Source organism: Nelusetta ayraudi, unplaced genomic scaffold (assembly GCF_046127955.1).
Source record: "Nelusetta ayraudi isolate G7.1 ecotype Tasmania unplaced genomic scaffold, CSIRO-AGI_Nayr_v1 ptg000031l, whole genome shotgun sequence".
Lineage (NCBI taxonomy): Eukaryota > Metazoa > Chordata > Actinopteri > Tetraodontiformes > Monacanthidae > Nelusetta > Nelusetta ayraudi.
Window position 1 is genome coordinate 5,499,097 of NW_027466081.1, and position 16,739 is coordinate 5,515,835.

Consider the following 16,739-nt stretch of genomic DNA (forward strand, 5'->3'; position numbering starts at 1 on the left):
TGCTCTAACTTTGCTTTTGTTCATTTTCAATCGACATTAAAGCACATTTTCTACATCTCTTGATGTGCTCTATCAGCGGCCGGCAGCGTCACCCGCGATGCATGACGGAGAGGCATCACAGGTCCTTCCTCCCCTCTGCTATCAGACTCTACAACCAGGCCTGCTCCTAGCCTGCTCCAACACCACCAACAACAATATAAGTGCAATATTTCTCTCCACACCCCAGGAATCCAATTTATTAATCATGTGCAATATCCTCCCCGTCCTTCATTCAGCAACTACACTGTAGTCTATTTCACACACATCTGCTCTTTTCTATTTCATACTAGTTCTTTTATCTTATTTATTTTTTTATGGCTGGTATGTGTGAATGTGTTTGCCAACTATTTTAATTTCCCCACTGAGGGATGAATAAAGGAATATAATCATCATATTTTCTTTTCCTACAAGGTGAGTCACCAAAACGCTCCATCAATCTGCTCCTGGTCCGCCACCCAAACCTCTCTGTCAAATTTAACAACCCATCATGGCCCACCAGTCAAAAAGTCTGCCCACAACTGGTTGATTTGGACATAGGCAGGCCTTCCGAAGGCAGTAGGGCCAGTTCAGTTCTTACCTGCCAGAGCAGCTCGCTGAGAACGGTGGAGGAGAACTGAGGGTTCTCCCAGCAGCTGAAGCGCAGCAGCTTCACCGTCTCCTCCGAGTTGCTGCAGTCCTCGATGATCTTCTTCACGTAGCTGGTCCTCACGAAGAGGATCTCGGCCACCAGCTGCTGCACGGGCATCACCGGCGCCGTCAGGTTGGTGTCGCCGTACGGGTTCGGCAGCGGGGGGTTGCCTGTAGGGGTGGGAAGGGGAGAGAGGCGTTCGGTCAAACGTCGGAAAATACGAGTCCTCGTCGCGACCGCGCATTGTGGATTTTCTTTCCGGAGCCCTCAGCTCCGAGGTCCGTATACCAACAGACCGTCAGAGTGGCTGGTTTTGTCAGTCACTACCGTCCTGAGCAAGGATGAGAATCTTCACGGGGCGCCGATGACACAGATCGCATCACATTCTTAGATCTGGATTTTAAAAAAAGGGGGGGGGGGGGCGGAAAACAACAAGACACAAACCATTGATGGACGACTGCATGCGCGGGGAGACGTCGCAGCAGCGGACCAGCTGCGAGACCACCGTGTAGAGCTTGCCCAGCTCGGCGTACTGGTACTTGATGGGGGGACCGGGACCCTCGTCCAGAGCGACCAGCATGAACGTGGCCGGGACGTTGAGCTTCAACAGCTGAGACTTCTCTGCCAGGCCTGCACAAGGGGGGAGGAGACGAGTGCCTTTTTAAATCTGGATCACGTAAATTAAAAGTCTGATATATTTTTTATTTTTCAACGGAATTTACTTTGCTATTATAATGATCAATGTTGAAAAATACATTGCAAAACTACCTCCTTAGAAAGAAAGAAAATGGGAGTAATCAAACAAACGTAAATTATATTATTATTATTTTATTATTATTATTAATTATATTGATCTTTTTTTTTTTTAAATCCATCCTTTGCAGTTTGTAATTGGACTTTCAAAAGAACATTGAGCTGCAGCAAACAATTTTTGTAACCGATTCACCTGTTGATTATTTTCTCTGATTAATTGAAAGAATTCAAACGGTGAAAAAAAATAATGTGAAAATGCAAAAACCATCTAGAAGAAGAATATTTACGTCAAAATAAAAACAACAACTGGATAAAGGTTCAAGTGGAAATAAGACAACAAAACTTCCATTCGGGAATTAATATGAACTCTTTTTTTTTTTCAAATCAACTCAAGTTGATTCATCCATTCAGCTCTAAAAGTCCCTATTTTTTTCCAGAAATAATCCTCAAAACACAATGTTTCGTTGCACAGGAGCAGGTGTGCGTGACTGCCGGGTGAGTGGCGCGTTGTTCCCTTACCCAGATTGGCGTACATGACAAAGAGGTTGAAGTACTGCTGCAGGTGACGGCCGTGTTCGGAGACCTCTCGTCTGAGCAGGTTGAGCACGGCCCTCAGCAGGTGGTCGCTCAGGTTGTCGCAGCCCTGGCGGAGACGAGCGGGGGGAAAGCGTCAGCGGGAAAAACAGAGACGCGATCGAGGGGACGCGCTCGAGCGCCATCCGGAGGCCGCGCACCCACCTGGCTGGAGGGTCCGGGCGAGGCGGTGGGGGAGGGGCAGGGCCCGTCTTGCAGCGAGAAGTGGGCGATGAAGACGATGAGCTTGGCGAAGGCGCCCCGCACCTCGGCGCTCGGGCACTCGAGCAGGTACTCGGAGAAGCGGTTGGGGTACGCAAACAGGACGTTGTGTGCAAACCAATAGCGGACATTCTTACTGTGTCTGAGCAGGATGCAGAGGGCGTCGTACCTGGGCGGGGGGGGGAGGGAGAAACAAGAGATTTTTTTTATTTTTTTTTTAAGAGAAGGATTAAAAACTCTGCCGTCATCGTCGCAAACCGAGGTGGGCGGGGCTTACCAGTCACTGGCAGGACCCCGCACTACTTTCTTGGTGTGGAAACCTGTGCTGAAGAGAAACCTAGCAGCCAGCTGAGCACTTATCATAGCAATCTCCTCCGCCTCTGGCAAGAGGTGGTCTTGGCCTGATAGAACGCAAAAAAAAAAAAAAAAAATGCTGATTAATCTGAATTTTTTTTTTTTTATGAAATAACATTAAATAAAGATCATTTTGCCTGAAGCGACAAACTTAACCACATAATTTATAGATCATTTCAGCTGATACTTGCTATTCAATTCAATCCAGTGAGCTGCAGTCAACTGAATTTGATCCACCAGCAAGTAGCAGTCAAATAAGATACCGACGATATGAAAACCTTTGTTTTACCACAAGTATCCAGTTATTATGATCACAAGCGACAGAAATTGCAATTGACATTTTCCCGATTAATTTCCCTGCACTAAAATGACAACGATATTTCAAGTAACAAATCATGATTGCATATCATAATATCAACAAAAGGTAATTGGTAATTAGGTGGCATCTAAAATAGTGACAATTCCTCCCAAACTCCCATCAAAATTTTCAGGAAGAAATTGATAGTATGGCATCAAATTTCTATTACGATTGTCTTTCTGATGTGTATTAAAAAGGTTAATCATAATCATAAAAATGCACTGGTAGGACAAGTACAGCAGATGTTCAACAAATCACTACTCAGACAATTGGTATTAAGACCCTGAATAGTGTTTTCACCAATTGAGTGATCAGCTGACCTTTGACCTTCTGTCCTCATTCTATGCTCGATCTTAAATTACAACCTCACGCCTTGGGAAAGCATGAAGGCATCATGACAAACATAACTACTACTGCATGACTACTCTATTTGCACCGGTGATGTTCACGGGGAAATAAGTGATGCGCAGGGCCGAAGCGCCTCAGGCTCCGCTCGCCGCTGTTGAAGAAAACATAGTGATGACGCAGCAAAGGGACAAAAGCTGGAAGTGTGTCGGCCGTAATGTTGGAGCTCCACGTTACGCAACGCCGGTCCCCGGCGCTACGGCGCGAGCGACCGCTTTACAAACATCAGCTTTCAGTGACACGTTCCTCGCTTCTGCCTCCGTCCAGGGATGAATTAAAGAGACGGAGCACTTCGCTGCAGCTCCGAGAACCGGCGCCTCGTGGACATCACTTCTTCAAATATTAATGCAGTCATTTTGGGGCCCGCGTAGACGAAAAAAAAAAAAAAAAACCCAGCCGGAGAATTCTGATGAAATCACTGCAACTCCAACCTTTGAAATGCAAAGCAGACTTAAAAAAAAAAAAAAAAAAAGCATTGCTGGCCGCTTCTCGACCCCATTAGAGTAGCTATGAGCAATGGAAGAACATTAAAGGGCCCATATTATTCCCACAACTAAATATGGATTCTTTTTCATCCATGACTCGGCTGAGCATAATCAGAAATAAGCTCTACCGATACAGAAAACAGCGCATTGAGCCCTTTGTTTACACAGCGATGCCAAAAACCTCTGAATCTCCTGGAAGTCGGCCCTCTGTGACACCATAAAGGGCCGACTTCCAGTACCTCCAGAAAAGCGGAGTAAGCAGAAGTAGCACAGGAGGGACGTCTCTCGTCTTGTGTCTTCAAATAAACCGACGACGAAGAAGAAGAAGAAGGTGGACGAGATATCCAGGTTTGGGTGCGCAGGCCACCGTAGCTCACTGACAAGCTTAGGAGGGGGAGGGAGAATAAATAGACGATGTTTCTTCCTCAAAATCTCTACATATTACACACTTATTAACCTTTAAGGATTGGACGATATTTGTATCAATGTAACCACTTGATGTCGCTGTTTCTTCCTCAGAATCTCGAAATATTACACACCTCACCTGTAAGGGTTTTAACAAATTTGTATCCGTGTAAGCACCCGATGTCGCTATATCAAAATAACCACTTCATGTCTCCGTTTCTTCCTCAAAATCTCAAAACATTACAAACTTAACCTTTAAGGATTGGAACATATTTGTATCAATGTAACCACTTGATGTCGCCATTTCTTCCTCGAAGTCTCGCAATATTGCACACTTAACCTTTAAAAGGGGTTGGAACAAATTTGTAGCAAATGCACCTGGAAGGAAAAACAACACACCCAGCAGTATCAGAGTGAGAACGCAAAAAGAGGTTCCTACCTGGAGGAGGGTTTAAATAGACACTGTTACAGGTCAGAAGTTTCTTAATGAACTGGAAATATTCCAGGCTGTATTGCATTCGGTTGTGCATGAACTGGACGTTCTGCTTGCGCACGCTGCACTCGATGACGCCGGGCATCTTGACCTGGTGGGGCTTGGTGAAGGAGATGGTCAACTCCGAGATGTACTTGACCAGCTCGTTGTCCTTGTCCAGCGAGTCCATGCGCTCGTAGAAGAGGATGTAGGCGTTCCACCAGCGCTTCTGCCGCCGGTACGACATGCGCTTCATCATGTGGTCGAACACCTCGCCCATGTACTCGCCGCCGAAGCACTGGTTCTTCATCTCCTCCTCGTCGTCCATCTTGCACTCGGTCACGTCGCCGTCGTCGAACTTGTACCACCGGTTCTTCTCGCCGTCGCCGCCGTTCCGCTGGATGATGTACGAGTAGTAGTGTCCGCCGCTGGCCTGGCCCGAGTGCACCAGCACACCCACCAGGCGGTACTTGGAGCTGCCCGGCGGCGTGGGCTCCGAGGGCTCGTTCTGCTGGATCACCTGGTTCTCCGGGTTGACGTCGTCGCCCTCCAGCTTGGCCACGCCGGCCACCGTGTACGGCTCCATGTCCAGCTCCCGCGGGAACTCGAAGTAGTCGTTGAACTTGATGGCGCACTCCCGCTCCCAGTCGTAGTCGAAGCGCTTGAGCTGGATGGCCAGGACGGGCGGCAGCTTCTTGATCAGCAGCCGCTTCACCGTGTCCACCTGCGGGGGGCAGCGCAAGCGTCACGACTCTTTCACAAGTAAGTAGCTGCGTTTCCATTACAGTTTTTCGTAAAATAAGTGCCTGGTTGTTTTATTTTTATTTTTGATTACTTGTAAAAAATATTCCATCTCCTCCTTCCGTCCAAACATAACGCACCATTTTCACTTGACGTGAACTGGTCACGCGACTCCGTACGTCACGTTCGGTGATGTGTAAATGTGAAAAAAAGTGTTTCCATGACACTTTTGTTACATACCTATATATCGATATGTCACCTCATGAGAGCACACAAATCTTTTTGCGATATTTGAGAGGTTTTGCGAAGTTTAAGCGTTTCCATTACTGTTTTTTTATTGCGATATTTAGGTTTTGGGCAATTCTCGGGGTGATGGATACGCAGCTAATGAGAACTAAAATTAATTTTAGCAGTTATCAGCGAATTCCCATCAAGCAGACTAATACTACTTGGCTAGTAGTAGTAGTCTGCTGGACTACCAGCAAATTATTTGAATTCTTCTTGGGATGTTACTTTAACTAGCATAAGCTACACATTGATTCTATGTCTGTTATTGCTAATAAATAAACGTATACAATATTATACATTTCAAATTCAATTTTGACGCCACCATCCTTGCCAAAGTTCTCAAATTTGGATGTTCAAAACTTTTCTTACAGAAATTCTGTAAAAAAGAAAAGACGAGCTGCACAGTCTGCTTATTGCAGACACTTTGGACTGCTGGTGGTCCAGTCGTCATCGCTTCCTCTGCTTCCCCCCATTAGGAAGTTTTATTGTGTCCTGGCCGGCGACCAGAAAGTGGCTCTGTGTGTAGCGGCTTTCTCACCTTCTTGTTGCACTTCTCACAGTGGTAAGCGTTGGCCCCTTCCAGCAGGTCCCCTTTGACGTACTGCTCCATGGAGTCCAAAAGGTTCTGGTGGTTTCTGATGTCAACGTTGAGGGTTGTGAAAGACTCCTCGCACTCGTATCTTTAAAAAGACAACAGGAAGAGGACGAAACAAACGGTCAACAATTTCAAATTTGCAAGTTTTCATTTAAATGCTTGCAGTGATGCGTTTGAGGTTGATAGGTGGCGCTCTCTTTACCTATGTGGGCATCCCTGACAGATCTTCTGGTCGGCGAAGGAGCCTCCTAGCACCTTGCTGAGCATGGCGGGGTGGCCGAGAGCCTTCAAAGCTTCGTCCAGACTGTCCACCAGAGAGTTGAAAAACTCAAGCGCGTCGTGCTGTTCCCTCAAGTTCACCGGCTCACCCCATAACCTGAAATAGCACGCAAAATAATGGGGTCAGCGAGTGATGATATTAAGAAAATAGAGGCACAACTGATCACAGCAATGATTTTTTTTTTTTTTTACCTGAACTGTTTCCAGAACCCCCTCGGGACGTAGTACTGCAGCCTGGACGCTGCCAGGTGGCCGAAGATGACCTGCAGGTGGCGCAGCACCCCGATGTTGTACTCCTTCCTGTCCTCCGACTTGCTGGAGGGCTTGTCATCAAACTGGTGATGGTAGCTGAAGACCTCGTCACGGGGATCGACGTTGCTCTGCGGGAGAGAAGAGAGACGCAAAAGGCAAAACGTGAACAAAATGCACATCTGCAGTGGTACACCTCAAGGATACGACACTAAAAACCAAGTGGTGGATGAGATAGGGAGAAAAAAGGAAAACTTTTCCCTGACCTTGCACAACCTATAGATAGAGAATTATCATACTTGCTGACTGACAGAGACAGACAGACTGACAACGGTTGACAAGGCAGCAGCCTCCTTCACCTCGTTCTCCTGCTTCTCGTCGCCTGACATGTCGTCGTCCACGTCGGTGCCCGTGCCCTCGATGGCCAGGATCCCGTTCCTGATGGGCGGGATCATGTAGAGCTGCTGGATGACCGAGTTCATGTAGCAGGTGGCGCCGGCGTTCTTCAGGCCGACGAAGCCCTTGTTGGGCCGCGGCCCCACGGGGGGCAGGTACTCCCACTCGGTGAGCGTCTCGCAGCCTGAGGGAGGGAGGGAGGCAGGGAGGGAAACAACTAGTGATGACTCCTCCTCACACTGACGGTGCCTCGGTGGAGGGAAAGGAAGAAGCGCACGCCTACCCAGGTAGTACATGTCGGTCAGGGTGTCGACGATTTGCTTAAGGTTGCGTACGCAGCCCACGGCCAGGGCCACCAGCAGCTCGAAGCCGGCGTTGATGGAGGCCGGGGTGCTGCACACCGGGATGGCCTGCTCGGTGGGGAACTCCCCGCTCTTCATGTACTGGAGGTAGACGTTGGACGCCGGGAAGATGAAGTCGTCGATGAGCTCCTTGTCAGGGAGAAGCGGCAGAGAGGCTTTTTCAGTCACAGTGGTGTAACACAGTACAAATACATTGTTATTGTCTTGTTATTATTGTACTGTTGTACTTCAGGTATTTCCTTACATTGGAAAAATCATGTGTGTTGCTTTTGTGTTTTAAAGGCAATTTCTGTAAGTAATTCACTCATTACTTCAGTTGTTGCTGCTTGAACTGGAGCTACTTGAACTATGCTGCTGTGTACTTGATTATAAAACTAGATATTTTAGAGAGAAATTATTTTCCAGAACCTCCGCTTTGGGGTCACTGTTCAGTACATTTTCAGAGCAGTGCAGAGAAAAAACAACATCAGAAGTGTGAACATCCAATAATGGCTTTTTACTGATTTCAGTTTGGTTCTGCTGCGGTTAAAAAAAGAAAAAAACCAAAGCTGTTAAAAAGTATCAAGATACTCATGCAACACCTCTTGCCTGTTCAGTCCAAATGACTATCAAAACTTTTGCAAAATGATCAAATGTATTGCTTGTTTAATGACAAAAATATAATTTTTACTTTTGCTTAAATACATACAAGTACTTTAACTTGAGTAAAGGAATTAAATCAGGACTTTTTACACAAGTATCTGCTTTTACTTAAGTAATGTAAATGCCTTTGCCACCTCTGCTTAGTCACAAGCTAAACGAGATGCACCATGGCCTCTGTGTGTGTGTGGGGGGCAATTGCGGTGGATCCGTACCTTAATGAGATTCGCTCCTCCGTTCTCACAACCGATGTAATATTTCTTCTCCGGCGTCTGGAAGGCTAACAGCTCCTTGGTGACTCCGAGGTGGCCCTCCAGGATGGTCTCCTCCACGCCGGTCTCTCCTGTTCTTTTGACTTCGTCCTAAGCACGAGCACAAGGTTTTACTATCTCAAACGGGTTTTTAAGGACATCGGCGGGTGCGATTTTTGCGACGCAGCTTTACCCTTATCCTCTTCAGCCAGTCGATCTCGTTGTTGAGCAGCACCTCGGCGTTGGGCAGGTTGATGTTGCTGTTGTAGGCATAGTTCAGCAGATGCCTGAGTAGGGTGAAGTAGTCCCCGGCGTGCTTGGCTCGCTCCTTGGCTGTGCTCTGGTGGCGATACAAGGATTGAAATTTGGCTTTTTCTTCTTTTAATACCTCAACTACTCGTGAGTGGTAAGAAAACAAGGCACAATAAAGAAAACATAAAAAAGAAAAACTTACGCCCAGCACTGTGAAGAGGAGGGTGATGAAGAAGAGGAGGGGCCTGTGGCCCATGCAACACCTGGTCGCCATCAGGAAGAACTGCTCCTGGGCCATCTGACGTACAGACCTGTTTCACGCAAATCAAGAAAAAAAATAAGTCATCATCATCACGGCGCAGAGCTGTAACTCAGTCACGCTGTCATTTTACGCAGCTTCCCAGGCGCACTCACTTGCTGTGGCAGTGTAGCAGCAAGTCAATGATGAAGGTCTGCCAGGCCTTCTCCTTGCTGAGCGTGTCCAAGGCCGTGGGCATAAGGGCGAAACACAGCGTCATCACTTCTAAGGCCTCGCAACACACCTGCTCGTCCTCGCCGTCCGGCTCCTTGGCTGCGTTTGTCTGGCGGGAGAAAGAAATGCATAGAGATGAAAAGAGGGAAAAAAATTTTTTTTTAAGTATTCAGCCTTCCAAAATATAAGTGAAATCCCTCGGCTGAGCGCCAGTGACCTTCTTGCTATTGAATTCCTGCCCAGTTATTTAAATGCTTCGACGTCGGAAGAAAATGCGTTCTAACGCCACCGAGGGAACCAATCAAAGCCGCCGCTCCTCACCTTCTCGTATATCTTGCTGATCTCCTCGTTGGAGCTGAAGACGAGCTGCACCGTGCCGCAGCCAGAAGCCCAAACTATTTTCTGTACCGCTCGGATCACGCAAATGTCTGGGATGTACTTTGACGCCTGGAAGAAATTCTGGCAAAAAACACAAAAGCCCCATTAATCATTGATAGACAAAGACAAAAATAGATTCTACATCTCGATGAGTTTGTGTCAAAAATGCATGTATTCATGTCGTAACGTTGACTCCAGCTGCGTTTCCATTAGCCCCAGAATTGTGCAAAACTTAAATATCGCAATAAAAAAAACTTTGAAAAACCTCTCAAATATCGCTAAAAGGTTTTACGACAAACGTAAACAAACAAAAGCAAATGTAGTTCTCGTAATATTATGGGAACTACGTCCCGCAAAAAATTACGAGAATTTTTGGGGGACCATTTTTACGAGAAATACGGCTTATGCGCTTCCCACCAATCAATGATAACGACTGCAAATCGCAATTGCACTTTGTCGAAATTTTAGAAATATCGCTTTTGTTTTGCTAAAAACTGATGGAAACGCAGCTCGTGTCATATGAAATAAATAAGAAATAAACCCATGTCAGTTCCTCACGTTTTCTGTGACTTCATCAGAGATCTGCTGGGCCAGGCGGATGGCTACGTTGCGCAGCATGCACTCGGAGGCGGGGTTCGGGATGTTCTGCAGGGCGCTCTGGAGGACGAGCGCCTGGTCGTGAGTGGCCTGGTTGATCTGCAGGGAGGGGGGGAGGGTGGAGGGGGGGAGTGCAGGTACCAGGTGGAGTAGAAGAAATAGGAGGAGGAGGGGAAAAAAAAAAGCATGTCAGACATACACAGCTCGCTAGAAACCGGTCCTTCCAGAATGTGTCCGCCTTGTGTTACGGGGCGCAGCCTAACCGGCGACACAGGAATGTTGCCCTCGGCGTTGGGTTGGCAGGCCTCGGCCACGGCCTTCACGTGGCCGAAGCCGACGGCGGTGAGGAGGAGCTTGGCGATCTTGAGCGCGTTGAGGTAGGCCCCGCGCCGGGTCTCCATGTCGGTGGACGGGAGGAAGTTGTTCCTGGTCAGCATGCTCAGCACCAGGGGGAGCCCGCCGCTCTTGAGGAAGTTGTACTGGAAGTCGCTGGCGTCTTCGCCCAGTGTGGCACTGGCTGGCATCAGCAGGGCATAAACAACCTGGAAGGACGGCGTCAAACGGAAACAGAAAGAGAAAATAGGGTTTGTTATAAGTTGGGGGGAAAAAAGTTTTAAATACAACCAGATAAATATTTTTGATTTATTTTCTTTTTTTAAAATGAGAAGTTTCCTTTAGTAATGTAAAATGTGGCTGCCGGCAGAGACTCAGCATTGCTTGCAACACGCAAAACCATTTCACAATAGCACACTTCCCTTGGAAACACTTCTAGTTGGAAAAAAAAAACAAGCACAAAAAAAAAAACAAGCCACAGTATACAGTGGTGGAAAGAGGCTTTGGGGCTGGTAGCCATAAAATCTTACTCAATCTCAATGATTGTCAATAAATATTGGTCAGATTTTGCATTTTAAAAGGTTTGGCTGCATCAGAAGCACACAAACAAATGGAAATTATGTGGTTGTTCATTGTTAGTAAGACAACTAAATTCCTTGCTCTTATATTTTGACAAAGTGGTCAAGTTCTGAGCTGGATGGATGAGTGCACGTGCAGCATGTGGTGACTGCACTGAAATAAACTGCACTAGGATACTTGATCCTTGGTGCAACACAGTACACCACCAATGCATTAAGTGTAAAAAGATTTTCTTTTCCACTACTGCAGAAGGTCGCTGCGACCCACCTCAATGAGGTAGAGCACTTGTGAGGGGGAGGGGCCAAAGAATCTGGAGTCGAGCGACGGGCTGAGGCTGTTCTCGCCCAGCTTGGCGTGGTCCAGGCAGACAGCTCGCAGGTTCTCCACTGTAGTGTTGTCTGAGGGCGGAGAAGAGGTACGAGTGAGCCCATGAGGAAACACTGCTGCGTGTTTTTAGCATCGTATTGACTTGACTGTGGCGAACCTGGGGGCATGAGTTTCATGAGGACCCGGGCGCCGTCTCGGAGGAGCGGCATGTTGAGGTTGCAGCCCAGGTCGGCCACTTGCCACAGGAAAGAGATGTAGCGCAGATGCAGTGACATAATCTGCCGAAGAGAAGAGACAGAATTGCTGGTGACTCAACACAACAAACCTCAGCAGAGGGTCAGAGGCGCAGAACGTTCACTTCAATACCTGTCAGAGTGTTTTTCTCTGAGATTCATGATTTAACTGAAACACAATTTGGCCTTACATAGGCCTACAAAAATGACTCCGCTGCATGAAAGCCACCGTCTCGCGTCGTGCACGCAGTGAACTCACCACGCCGGGAAGACAGCTCTCCACCTCCGGGTTGGGCCCGTCGCTGTAGTGGTTGCCGTGGTTACCGGGAGAGCCGGTGGAGGAGTCGGACGAGCTGTCTGGGCTGGAGGGCATGTTGGCGCTCACCTGGGTCAGCTTGGCCGTGATCAGCTGCAAAAAAAAAAAATAGAGCACTCAAAGTTAATGAGCGGACAAATCAACTGGATTTATGAGTTATTTTTAAAGACAATTTTTAAGATTTAAAGGTCCCAGTGTGTAAAATATGGCTTGATTTGTGATTTTTGTATTGGTAAAAGCTGCACATACTGCCCAGAAATACATTATACATATACATATATATAGATAAGAATATACATAGAGCAATAAGGGTCTTGCTCCTGGTTAGCTGCCATCTTGCACCACCATTTTTTACATCATCATTTTCTCATCCTTCACCAGCAGCCACGTTGACGCACGCGCTCACCGTTTTGTCCTTTAAATTGAGCTGGCCAATCAGCTTGCGGTCGTCGGCCGGGTCCACCACCTCGCCCCCGATGAAGAGCTCGATCTTGGTGTGCGCGGCATTGGCCTTGATCCGGTTGAGGATCCCCCGGCGGACCGAGCCGATTGTGTCGTTGGTGTGCGACCAGATGTCCAGGTCGTCCACCTGGCGCCCCTGGTTGGGGAAGCGGACGATCAACGTGATGTGCTTCCCGCGGAACGCCCTGCAACGGCGGAGGAAGGAAACAAAAAGGCAAATTGTTAAGGTTTCAATTTAAGCATTCTAGCGCAGTGCCCAGAATCAGCATATAAACAACTGTTTGACGAGGCTGAATGCTAATTTTGGTTGTGCTCTACGGTAGAGGTGGAGTCCTACTGCAGGAACAGTGCAGTGCAAATAAACAACTGTACGACCACAGCCGCAGCAATAGTGCAGTGATCATAGTATAAGCATGTTACTAATATTTATTAACGCTTTTTGTTTATAACTATATTCGCTACCAGTCAAAAGGTTGGACAACATATGAACAAGAACAAACTAAATCTGCTTCTTATGGCTATTTTGAAGAATTTAAGTATAAACCGTGTTTGAGTTGTTTTACTCTTTTATTGTTTCCTACCTAATTCCATGTGTGTTCATACGCAGTTTTGATGCCTTCAGTGAAAAGCCGACATGTCAATGGTCATGAGAATGAAAGAAAAGACATTCAATTCATAGGGTGCGTCCTAACTTTTGACTGGTAGTTTACATAAGCTGGTGTTGGTGTATAATAAATGCACGTTGCACAACCACCACCCAGGCACGGGAAACTACCGTTGAAACATGTAAAGGTACGAAAAATAACATCTCAAAATAGCCATGTGCCAATAATAATTTATACCTTATGATGACACCTCATTCAGCTAAGCATGTTAACCTATGACAAAGCTACATGCTAATTATTGGATGTGCTGCTTTGGGCATAAGTTATGTTGAGAACTAAATGCGCCACAGGTAGGAGAGAACTGCATTTATCGGCAGATGATATTTTCAGGACAAAAAGGTGGCAATAACACTGCAGCAAACGGCTTCTGGTAATTCTTAAGCATTACACGCAATAAAAAGGGAAATCAGGTGTGCAGCTGCAGCAGCAGTGGGTGGAGGATTAAGACAATAACCGTGTGGGTTAATTCGGCACAGTCGGCGTCGTACTGCAAATTGTTTTCCTCGTCAAAACCTCCCACCGGTAGACGTGCGGTTCTTCTCTCAAAGCCTATTAAGAGCGCACGGCGGCGGCGCCAGGCGTACCGTGACATGGGCAGGATGGTCCTCTCCTCGTGGTAGTCGCTGTCGCACTCGTTGATGTACTCCTTGAGCACGGTGAGGACGCGCACCATGCGGATGGCCTCTTGCCGGGCGCAGTTGATACTGTCCTTGTCTCCGTCCAACACGCACAGGGTGTCGTAGGAGGCCTTGAGACGGTCGAAACACGACTGGATGAAATCCTCGTGAATTTCCACCTGCGGGGGAGGAGAAGACGGAGCGGAAAAGAGAGTTGCTGGGTTTTTTTTTTTTGTTGTTGTTGTTGTTGCTTTAATCAGATCTCCTGAGTATTGAAGACCTCGAGTTCGAGGGACTCCGGGCACCGCATTGAAATGCACGTTTCACACTGCAGCCGAGCTTTACCTGATTGACTTGCAGTTTTGGTCCGAGGTTTGTGTAAATTTCTTTCAGCAGGTCTATCGCTCGACTGGCAATGTCGTCACTTCCTTGTATCACCACCTGGGAGAGACGACAGCGGGGCAAACGTCACCGTCAGTTTTGCCCTGGCTTCATTCATGTGCGAAGACAAAAGCTTCGTTGGATAAATGAAGCCCTTGTTTGATTGAGTTTAAGTGCAACCAATTACACACTCTCGTTTTCTAAGCACTTCTGTCAAAAGGAGGTCCACTAACGGCCAATCTACAACACCCACCTGCTTCCCTGCTAAAAGAAAAAAAAAAGAAAAGAAAAATTCTATCTTGACACAACCCAAAATGCTGATAAAACAAAATGAACAGCCTATTTTTGATGTCAGAAATTTAAGGGGAAAAACCGTTGCAAAAGAAAAGTCCAAAAAAAGAGCAGGGCTGCAACTAACGATTATTTTTGTTGTCGATTAATCTATAGATTATTGTTTCGATTTGTTAATTAATCACGATTATCTTCTTTATTTTCATCACCTATTTTGGAATTCTGATTAACTTGCTTAAATCTTCACATCTTATACTGTTGTACTCTGACAGCATACGTTTTTAAACAAATATATCAAAATAATGACGCCCAATGTATTTTTCAACATAAAATATCATAGGTATATTAATTCACAATTTAAATGGTATATGCAATGTTTATCACAGTTAAATACCTTAAACAGATTTCTTACAACTTAAATATTGAATTAACATGTCCTAAATAGCACAGTTGATAAGTGATTTACCAAAGTGAACTATCATTCGCTAAGCTAGCTTGTTCCAAAAAAAAAGGCATGTCATTCAAAAAAATATCTATCCTTGTCGTTTGTGAACTCCTCCCTGTGGTGCGTGATGATGCAGCGACTCCGGAGTGTCAGCATTTAAGGTGTTAGCGCTACAATGAAATGCTAGGCGAGCTTCACAGAGTTAGCAGCTAGCGTCGACCTAACGACGGTAAAAGTTTTGCATCGACAAATTTATGTCGTCGACGTAATCGCTTGGGTCGACTAATTGTTGCAGCCCTAAAAAACAGCAAAAGCACCGGCGTCACTGGCCTCTGTGACCAATCTCCTCACCCTCCAGAGGTAGTCCAAGCCTATTAATTCCAGGTCATCCATCATGTAGGCCCGCCGCTTGGCCACCAGCTTGCCTTCCCTGCAGTTGACAGCCTTGAAGAACCTCTCGAAGCACTTCATGCCGTTCTCCGTCAGGAGGGACGGGTCCAACTGCAGGACGTTGTTCTCGAAAAAGTCCTTGTTGATGTCCGGGTCGAGGTCCGGCTCGTCCCCCATCAGCTTTGAGTACCTTTTTTTTTTTTTTTTTTTTTGGGATGAAGGGAGGAGGAACAATCAAAATCAAAGTCCGCCAGCTGATGACTTTCTTAAAAAAAAAAAAGACAGAATGGAGAAAAATCAGCCAGTACCATTTGAAGCAGGCCTCGCGGTCGCAGAGGAACACGGCGTTCTCGGCCAGACACTTCCAGATCTGCTTGGCCTGGGGGGCGCACAGCCACAGCTGGCCGTCTTTCAGCAGGAACCTGGCCAACACACAGACGGGGGGTGGGGGGGGGGGGTGGAGGGGGGTGGAAAGGTCACCGTTGGACACTAACAAACTCAAGGCAAGAAAACAAAACATGACAACATGACATTCAACGCCAGCGGTTCTGACGACCCTCGTTGACAACCACAGGATGCAAAGAGTCATTTATCGTAGCGGATCTTGTGGAATTAGGATTTGCCCTCCAATTTTTTAAGGTCGCTGAATTTTTACAGCATAATTTATGAGCAACTTAAGTCTGATGATGTCGCACCTCAAGAAGTTTAGTCGTTCCTGCACTTCCTGCACGTGGCTGTAGCGACTTCCTGGTCTGACCGTCTGCGGGTCAAACTCGGCTTGTTCTTCTGTAAAAGAAAAAAATATATATATATCATGCTCACATTAAAGACAAAGCAAATCTCAGCCATTCGCTACGCTTAGAAATGAGAGACTTGAGGGAAAAAGAAAACAAAAAAAGCGGGGTTGCGTAACGTACCTTTGCAGAACTGCCTCATCGTCTCCATGTAGGCCGAGAGGTTCTCTGCGACCAGGGTCACCAGAGAATGGTTATGCTGCAGCTGGTTGATCAGGTCGTGGCGGTAAAAAACGTGGGGGCTTCTCTGGGTTTGACTGGAAGCCCGAGAGCGAGAGGGAGGGAGGTGAGAAGGAGACACACAGAGGAAGAAGAGAAAAAGAAGAGCTTGTAAGACGGCAGGCGGGACTGAGAGCGGACTGAGAATCAGGACGACGCCGCATACGTTTTCATAGCGAAATACTCTCCGATTAACACATAAACACAGCACAATTTGATTCGTGACCGATTGGAAGACGATTAGGAAGCAGCTCGTAGCGTCAAGCGACAAACTCAGGGCTTGCGAGAAAAGAACCTGGCCCAACGAACCACAGGTTCGCATGAGAATGATGACAAATCTGAGCCCGGCGCCGGTGAGGACGGGAGCCGTCCGAAAATCGACGGTAAAAGCTCGGAACGAAGCAAAAAGAAGGACGTCGTCGTCGTCGTTGTCGTCTTACACCGAAGAAATCCAACGCGCCGAGGAAAAGGTCGTCGCTGTTCATTTAAAATGC

General features: G+C 47.0%; 1 protein-coding gene across 7 annotated transcripts in view; it reads right to left on the minus strand.

Annotated features, from left to right (window-relative positions):
• usp9 (ubiquitin specific peptidase 9) overlaps window positions 1-16,739 on the minus strand; it is a 39,158-nt gene that overhangs the window by 4,520 nt on the left and 17,899 nt on the right. For all 7 annotated transcript variants that reach the window (XM_076031058.1, XM_076031060.1, XM_076031063.1 and 4 more), the window contains 28 exons: window positions 16,150-16,283; window positions 15,928-16,018; window positions 15,541-15,654; window positions 15,194-15,422; window positions 14,071-14,166; window positions 13,693-13,904; window positions 12,388-12,628; window positions 11,925-12,074; window positions 11,590-11,710; window positions 11,373-11,503; window positions 10,457-10,735; window positions 10,155-10,292; window positions 9,540-9,677; window positions 9,161-9,327; window positions 8,949-9,057; window positions 8,688-8,834; window positions 8,459-8,605; window positions 7,526-7,733; window positions 7,206-7,426; window positions 6,790-6,977; window positions 6,521-6,694; window positions 6,262-6,403; window positions 4,662-5,418; window positions 2,493-2,616; window positions 2,159-2,384; window positions 1,940-2,063; window positions 1,112-1,297; window positions 617-837 (listed from right to left, as the gene is read on the minus strand). In XM_076031058.1, the coding sequence (XP_075887173.1) occupies window positions 617-837; window positions 1,112-1,297; window positions 1,940-2,063; window positions 2,159-2,384; window positions 2,493-2,616; window positions 4,662-5,418; window positions 6,262-6,403; window positions 6,521-6,694; window positions 6,790-6,977; window positions 7,206-7,426; window positions 7,526-7,733; window positions 8,459-8,605; window positions 8,688-8,834; window positions 8,949-9,057; window positions 9,161-9,327; window positions 9,540-9,677; window positions 10,155-10,292; window positions 10,457-10,735; window positions 11,373-11,503; window positions 11,590-11,710; window positions 11,925-12,074; window positions 12,388-12,628; window positions 13,693-13,904; window positions 14,071-14,166; window positions 15,194-15,422; window positions 15,541-15,654; window positions 15,928-16,018; window positions 16,150-16,283 (5,215 nt within the window). The remainder of the gene's footprint in view (window positions 1-616; window positions 838-1,111; window positions 1,298-1,939; window positions 2,064-2,158; window positions 2,385-2,492; window positions 2,617-4,661; window positions 5,419-6,261; window positions 6,404-6,520; window positions 6,695-6,789; window positions 6,978-7,205; window positions 7,427-7,525; window positions 7,734-8,458; window positions 8,606-8,687; window positions 8,835-8,948; window positions 9,058-9,160; window positions 9,328-9,539; window positions 9,678-10,154; window positions 10,293-10,456; window positions 10,736-11,372; window positions 11,504-11,589; window positions 11,711-11,924; window positions 12,075-12,387; window positions 12,629-13,692; window positions 13,905-14,070; window positions 14,167-15,193; window positions 15,423-15,540; window positions 15,655-15,927; window positions 16,019-16,149; window positions 16,284-16,739) is intronic.